At 48.2% G+C, this 8,016-nt stretch overlaps 1 protein-coding gene across 1 annotated transcript; it reads right to left on the bottom strand.

Annotated features, from left to right (window-relative positions):
* Positions 1–592: 592 nt before the first annotated feature.
* On the bottom strand, positions 593–946 carry LOC145013478 (putative mitochondrial protein AtMg00820). Its single transcript, XM_078972191.1, has 2 exons — positions 832–946; positions 593–771 (listed from the first exon to the last, which is right to left on the bottom strand). Exons 1-2 carry the CDS (start codon positions 944–946, stop codon positions 593–595), a joined length of 294 nt encoding a protein of 97 aa, XP_078828317.1.
* Positions 947–8,016: the final 7,070 nt, after the last annotated feature.

Genomic DNA, 8,016 nt, shown 5'->3' on the forward strand with positions numbered 1-8,016 from the left:
ATTAACTTGGAATCTGGCACAAAGTCAAGTACCAAACATGATTTCTGGACGACTTGTTGTAAGATAGTGTAAAGACCGAATCATTCCTCTATACTTCTTTTCATAAACTGAAACACCGGATGGATCCGAAAATAATTTGTGTCCGAACCATATGGGTACCTTGGCGGAGACACATGTTTCCATCGAGTACTTTTTGAGAAGTTTTGAGATACACTTTTCTTGGTTAATGAAATTTCCTCGATTGATTTATTTGACTTAGAGACCGAGGAAAACACTCAATTCAAGATTCATACTCATTTGGAATCAATTAATCATTAACTTAACAAAGTTAGCAACTATTGATGAATCCGTAGATCCAAAAATGATATCATCAATATATATTTGGACAAGCATGAGATGTTTTCCATTGGACCATCAAAACAGGGTAGGATCGAGAATACCTCTTTGAAAACCAGAACGCTTGAGGAAGTTGGTAAGCATCTTGTACCAGGCGCGAGGGGCTTACTTGAGGCCCTATATAGCTTTCTGGAGTTTGTACCAGTGATTCAGAAATGAGAGGATGACAAAATCGGGAGGATGTTGAAGATACACTTCAGTATCCAAGTTCACCATTTAGAAAAGCACTTTTGATGTCCATCTGGTAAACCTTAAACCCTTTGTGAGCAGCAGAAACAAGAAAGATCCTGAAAGCTTCAAGACGAGCAACGGGGGCAAAGGTCTCACCATAATCAAGTCCTTCAATCTGTGTGAATCCTTTGGCAACCAACCTTGCTTTATTTTTAATGATAACTCATACGTCAACTAGCTTGTTTCGAAACACCCATCTTGTACCGACAATTGGTTGATTTTGAGTATGAGGGGCAAGTGTCCATACTTCATTCCTATCGAATTCTGCCAATTCTTCCTGGATAGCTGTAATCCATTCAGCATGTACTAGTGCTTCCATTATGGATTTGGGTTCAACCATGGAAATAAATCTTGAAAAATGGCATTCATTTTGAACACTTGTGGCAGAGCGAGTTTGAAAACGAGCGCTTGGGTTTCCATTAACTTGGTATGTGTCAAACCCCCGAACCACAAGCCGGAAACGATCGGGGGCTTGTGCGTGACTCCATTGTTGTACTATCATTACAGAGTATATAATATAACATCGTCATTATCATACATGTAATATAGAAACATTCATTGTTTACATCGAGTACTGTGTTTTAAATATTACATGCCAAAATAGTTAAAGTATGATGAAACAAAATATAAAAAAATATCCATGAGTTTTGTAACACTGTAAATTTTTCAAAAATAATTTTTGAAAATTATAAAAACATTTCTCAATTATTTTCCGTAAAACATTAAGTTCCAAATCTCAATTCACATCATACAAAATCCCAAGATCATATATATATCAAAAATCCCATGCGTGTGTACAGATCAAACCGGCGCCTTCCCACGGTCATCGCTAGTACCTGAAACAACAACACTAACACTGTAAGCACGAAGCTTAGTGAGTTCCCCAAAATACCACATAAAACACATATTAGCCACTCGAGGCTATAACTATATGGGTCCGTACACCCAAACTCTGTGAACCCTCAGGTTCTAACTCTGTAAACATGCACAGCATAAATCACATAGAAATAATGTAGTACAACACATAACATACATAGCATACAAATACTCTAACACATAACTCTGATTACCTACTCAAGGTAAAGTATAGTGAGAAGACTCACCTCGCATATCTCGATAACTAGCAAAATCCCAGAATCACTCGTGCTCGATCTGCCGAGCTATAATCCTCCTATAATACAATATACCTCTAGTTAACACTAGTAGGGTTAACTACCCCTATCAAGTCAACACTGGTCAACGGTCAACGGTCAACTTTGACCAGACTCGGCGAGTGCACTAGGGTGACTCGGCGAGTCTAGACGTTTTCCCCAACTCTCTAGGATTCCCTTTTGACACGTCGAGTACTCCCCTGACTCGACGAGTTCCACCTAGTAAGAATCGCGGGGCCACCCCGACTCAACTCGCCAAGTCTGAAGAACAACTCGGCGAGTCCCGGCTCGAATCAGTCCAACTGTCAACGCTCACCAACTCTCCCTGACTCACTGAGTTAACCCATAACTCGGCAGGACCACTCGCTGAGTAGTTAAGGGCAACCTTCAAGCTACTCGCCGAGTCTGTTCTTCAGACTCGGCGAGTCCATGCCATGCATCAACTCAAACTTGTTTCTGAGGTCAGATCCGTTCCAACAACTCATAGATCTGGCCCTTCTAAGCATATTCATCACGTAAAGTCCAATACGTGGTGCTCATAACACACTCCTTGACTCACAAATGGTGTTTTGACCTCAAACACAAGGACCCCAATCCAAAACCCCCATGGGTTCATAAAAAGCTTGGGCAAAGGCACACTCTGGACCTCCAAGCGTCCAGATCTAGAACCTAAATCGCTTAAGGGACCAAGGAAGCACTAGATCAAGCCACAAAAGTGCTTAATAAGCCCTAAATCAAAATAAACACCAACATAACAGAGAATAGCTCGAAGGTACTACCTCAAATGTGATGTTCTGGTCCTCAAATCTTCAGGAAGTGGCTCCTCTTGATTCTCCTTAGCTATTGCTTCCTTTCCCTTGCAAGATTACACCTCCAAAATCAACAATGGCTTCTTGCTTTGCTCCAAACACTCAAACTCGCTAGGGTTTCACTCAGGGTACTGGTGAGCACAAATGACGGCCTTAAGGCCCTTTAAATAGGTCCCAAACCCGAGAAATTAGGGTTTCATTAAACAGCATGGACTCGCCGAGTCCATACTTCGGACTCGCCGAGTCCAGGTGCGAACCCGCGTCCAGAACCGCGACCCTACTCGGCGAGTCTGAGCTCCAACTCGCCGAGTCCCCTCACAAAACATCAAAATCATAATCATAAAAGATACCTGGAAATTCGGGCTGTTACAACTCTCCCCCACTAGAACTAGACTTCGCCCTCGAAGTCTCGCTCCGAAAATAACTCCGGATGTTGCTCACGCATCTCACGCTCCGGCTCCCAGGTCATCTCTGATCCCTTCCGATGTTGACACTGAACCAACACCAGGGGTACCTCCTTGTTCCTCAGAACCTTGATCTTCCGATCTCTGATGGTCACTGGTCTCTCGGCATAATTCAGGCTCACATCCACCTAAATATCCTCTAATGGAACCACTGCCGACTCATCGGCTATACACTTCCTCAGCTGCGACACATGAAAAGTGTCGTGAATCTGCCCCAACTCTACTGGCAAATCCAAACGATAGGCTACCCGGCCTACCCTCGCGATCACACAGAAAGGACCAATATATCGGGGCCCCAACTTGCCCCTCTTCCTGAATCGAATCACTCCTTTCCAAGGAGAGACCTTCAGGAGAACGAGATCGCCGACCTGAAACTCAAGCTCGGACCGGCGTCTGTCTGCATAACTCTTCTGTCGGCTTTGAGCGGTCAACAATCTCTGTCTGACCTGTTGAATCTGTTCTGTCGTCTGAAGCACGATCTCTATACTGCCCATCACTCTCTGCCCAACCTCTCCCCAACAAATGGGGGTCCGACACCTCCTCCCGTACAACAGCTCAAAAGGTGGCATACCAATGCTCGAATGATGGCTGTTGCTGTAGGAAAACTCTGCCAAGGGTAAATATGCATCCCAGCTACCACCAAAATGCAACACACATGCCCGGAGCATGTCCTCGAGCGTCTGAATCGTCCGCTCACTCTGACCGTCTGTCTGGGGATGATATGCGGTACTAAAATGCAGCCTAGTACCCAATTCCTCATGAAACTTCTTCCAAAATCTGGAAGTGAACCGCACATCACAGTCTAAAACAATCGAGATCGGCACCCCATGCCGAGATATCACTTCCCTCACATACACCTCTGCCAATTTCTCTGCCGAAGAACTCTCACTGATAGCTAGGAAATGAGCGCTCTTCGTCAACCTATCCACAATCACCCAAATTGCGTCAACTCCTCTGGCAGTCCTCGGCAATTTGGTGATGAAATCCATAGTAATCTGTTCCCACTTCCACTCGGGAACCTCCAAAGGCTGCAACTTACCATGCGGCCTCTGGTGCTCGGCCTTAACCCTACGGCAGGTCAAGCACCTCTCCACAAACCACGCGACATCCCTCTTCATACAGGGCCACCAATACTCTTTCCTCAAATCCAAATACATCTTAGTGGCCCCCGAATGGATCGAAAATTTCGACCGATGAGCCTCCTCCATCAAAATGGTACGCGTTCCTCCCACGAACGGCACCCAGATACGCCCCTGAAATGTCATAAGCCCCCGACTGTCGGTAACGAACTCAGAAACCAAACCATCAATACGCTCCCTCTTCTACATCTCAGGTTGCACAGCCTCAGCCTGTGCCCCACGAATGTTGTCCAAAACTGGAGCTATCACGGTCAATCTCAGACATACCTCTCGCAGCGGGGTGCCCTCCGCCCTATGGCTCAATGCATCAGCTACCACATTAGCCTTGCCTGGGTGGTACAGGATCTCACAATCATAATCCTTGAACACATCTAACCACCTTCTCTGTTGCATATTCAGGTTGGGCTGATCCATCAAATACTTCAAGCTCTTATGGTCTGTGTATATCGTACACCGAACCCCATACAAGTAGTGACGCCAAATCTTGAGGGCGAACACCACTGCCCCCAACTCTAGATCATGGGTGGGATATCTCGTCTCATGAGGCTTCAGCTGCCTCGATGCATATGCTATCACATGCCCTCTTTGCATTAGCACCGCTCCCAAACCCATAATCGATGCATCACAGTATACCACAAAATCCTCCATCCCTTCCAGGAGAGCTAATACCGGGGCTTCGCACAACCTTTGGCGAAGTGTCTCAAAGGAGGCCTGCTGCTCGGGACCCCATGAAAAAGCAACACTCTTCCGGGTCAATCTGGTGAGTGGCACTGCAATCTTGGAGAAATCCCTAATAAATCTCCGGTAATACCCCGCCAACCCTAGGAAACTCCTAATCTCAGAGGGTGACTTCGGCACCTCCCAACTCATCACCGCTTCAACCTTGGCCGGATCGACCAATATCCCTTCCTGGTTAACAAGATGTCCTAAGAACTGGACCTCCCGCAACCAGAAATCACACTTGGAGAACTTTGCAAAAAGCTTCTCCGATCTCAGAACCCCAAGGACCTCCCTCAAATGCTCCTCATGCTTCTCTCTAGATCTCGAATATACCAGAATGTCATCGATAAATACAATCACCGACCGATCCAACATCGGCCTGCATACCCGGTTCATGAGATCCATGAACACCGCTGGGGCATTGGTGAGCCCAAAAGGCATCACCACAAACTCATAGTGCCCATAACGCGTCTTGAACGCTGTCTTCTGGACGTCCTCATCCTGCACTCTCACCTTATGATACCCAGACCACAAATCGATCTTGGAGAACCAAGATGCTCTCTGCAACTGGTCGAACAAATCGTCGATCCTCGGTAATGGGTAACGATTCTTGACCGTCAGCTTGTTCAACTCCTGGTAATCAATGCACATCCGGTGTGAACCATCCTTCTTCTTGACGAACAAAATAGGCGCTCCCCACGGCAAGCTGCTCGGCCGAATAAATCCCTTCCCCAGCAGCTCCTGAAGCTGCGAGGATAACTCTTGCATCTCTGGAGGTGCAAGGCGATAAGGCACCTTAACGATAGGCGCAGCCCCCGGAACCAAATCGATACTGAACTCCACTTGCCTCACAGGAGGCACACCCGGCAACTCCTCGGGAAAAACATCTGGAAACTCACGCACCACCGGAACCTCCTCAACTGAACTCGGCCTCTCGGAAGCCATTCACGTATCCATCACATACGCCACAAAACCCTTATTGCCCTGCTGTAGACACTGCCTCGCCCTAGCGGCCGAACAAAAAGCTGACCCTGAACGTGTACCCTCACCGTACACCGAAAGAACTCCCCCACAAGGGTCTCGTATGGTCACCAACTGACGCTCGCAATCGATAACTGCGCCGAATCTGCTCAACCAGTCCATGCCCACAATGACACAGACATCTCTCATCGTAATAGGAATCAGATCAATCGGGAACTCAACACCGAAAATCTCTAACACGCATCCCCGGGGAACCTCCGTGGCATAAATCTCTCTCTCGTCAGCTATGGAGACTCTCAAAGGCCGACCCAACGCCTCACGACTAACACTGATATGCTGACTAAAGGCCAAAGATACAAAAGACCGACTCGCACCCGAGTCAAATAACACTAAAGCAGGTACAGAGTTCACAAGGAAAGTACCTAAACACAACATAACATAAGCATAATATCTCAACATCAAAATAAATACATGAAAGGACACATACCAGCCACGACATCGGGCGCTGCACGGACCTCCTCCGCGGTCAGCTGAAAAGCTCTCCCTCGTGCCCTCGGCGCCTCGACCTTCACTGGCCGACTCTCTGTAGCTCTGATGGCGGCAGGGGCAGATCCCTGAGATGATCCTCGCAACTGCGGACACTCCGCCTTCCGGTGTCTGGTCTGGTTGCAGTGAAAACACACCGCAAACCCCTTGCGGCAGTCCTTGGCCATATGCCCCTCCTTGCCACACTTGTAGCAAGATCCCGCTCTGCAGACTCCGTCATGACCCTTGCCACACTTCCCACAAGTGCGGCCCTTCTGGCTCCCTGGTTTGGGATCAGCGGGCTTGGCCCGCTTGGCTGCCGGCTGAGACTGTGTCGGTCGCCGATCCCTCCCCTGAGACTCCGCCTCCTCTCTGGCCTGAGTCTCAAGCTCAATCTCCCTCTTCCGGGCATTTGCCTGAAGCTCGGCAAATGTCCGGTACGAGGACTTCGCCACGAACTCCCGAATGTCCCACCTCAAGATACTCAGATAGCGGCTCATACGTGCCTGCTCCGTAGACACGTGCTTAGGGCAGAACATCGCCCTCTCGTGGAACATCCTGGTAATCACCATAACCGACTCAGTACCCTGCTTGAGGGTCAGAAACTCCTGGGCTAAACGCTCCCTCTCCACCTGGGGAATGTACTCATCTCGGAACATGGCAGTGAACCTCTCCCAGGTCACTTCCGCCATCTCAGCAGGCGTGAAATACGTCGTCACAAACTTCCACCAGTCCTTCGCTCCCAAGCGAAGCTGGTTCAGCGCGAACCGAACCTTCAGATGCTCAGGAGATGAGCAAGTGAAGAAACATCCCTCGATATCAGAAATCCACCTCATGGCTGCCACCGGATCCTGGGTCCCATCAAACTCGGGTGGTTTTGTGTTGCTGAACCCCCGGAACAGCAACGCATCACCACCTTGCGGCCTCGCGGCAGCAATAGCTGCGGTGGCCGCTGCTACAGCAGCCTCAGAAAGAGCGGCATAACGCTCGTCAAAGGTCTCGATCAGCGTGGTCTTAATAGACCCAAACATCTCTGGTATCTCTGCCCTGATGGCCGCAGCCACCTCCTCGTGAATGATCTGACGGATCTCCTCATCACTAACCCCACTGCTCTCTAGCATATGACGTGTCCTCACCATGATCCACCTCTGAAATACAACATACGATATATTAGAATCCATTCGAGCGTACACACACTCGACAACTCTTTCCTCCTTGATCCTTGGTGTTCCAAAGATTCTTACTTGGGCTGTACACTGCTCCGGTGCTTTCAGTAGTATGGGCCCAATACTATTGTCCGCACCGTATCAGAATACACCCCAAGTCCTCCTCTTCGGATCCCAAATCCCAAGTACTCTATCATGCAAAACCCACTCTCTAATAGATCTCTCATAATCCCCTCGTTGCTACCTACTCACTCTCAAACATCTCATAGCAGCTCACCTCTTCCTTGGCTAAGGTATCACAAATCAGGCCATTCTAGTCCTAATAGGAACACTTAGCCTACTCTAGCATGCGGATACAACATATCAATATCAATATCATATAAAATAAAGGTATTTTGGGAAATCACCGTTCGGGCGCGGACTGATCGTACACA

Source organism: Lactuca saligna, chromosome 1, assembly GCF_052625555.1.
Source record: "Lactuca saligna cultivar CGN05327 chromosome 1, ASM5262555v1, whole genome shotgun sequence".
NCBI lineage: Eukaryota > Viridiplantae > Streptophyta > Magnoliopsida > Asterales > Asteraceae > Lactuca > Lactuca saligna.

Bases quoted from the DNA above. Each gene is read 5' to 3' on its own strand.
- LOC145013478 (XM_078972191.1), bottom strand. From the start codon at position 946: ATGGAAGCACTAGTACATGCTGAATGGATTACAGCTATCCAGGAAGAA. The intron at 772-831 runs GTACAAGATGGG...TTAAAAATAAAG, and splicing joins TCAAAATCAACCAATTGTCG to CAAGGTTGGTTGCCAAAGGA.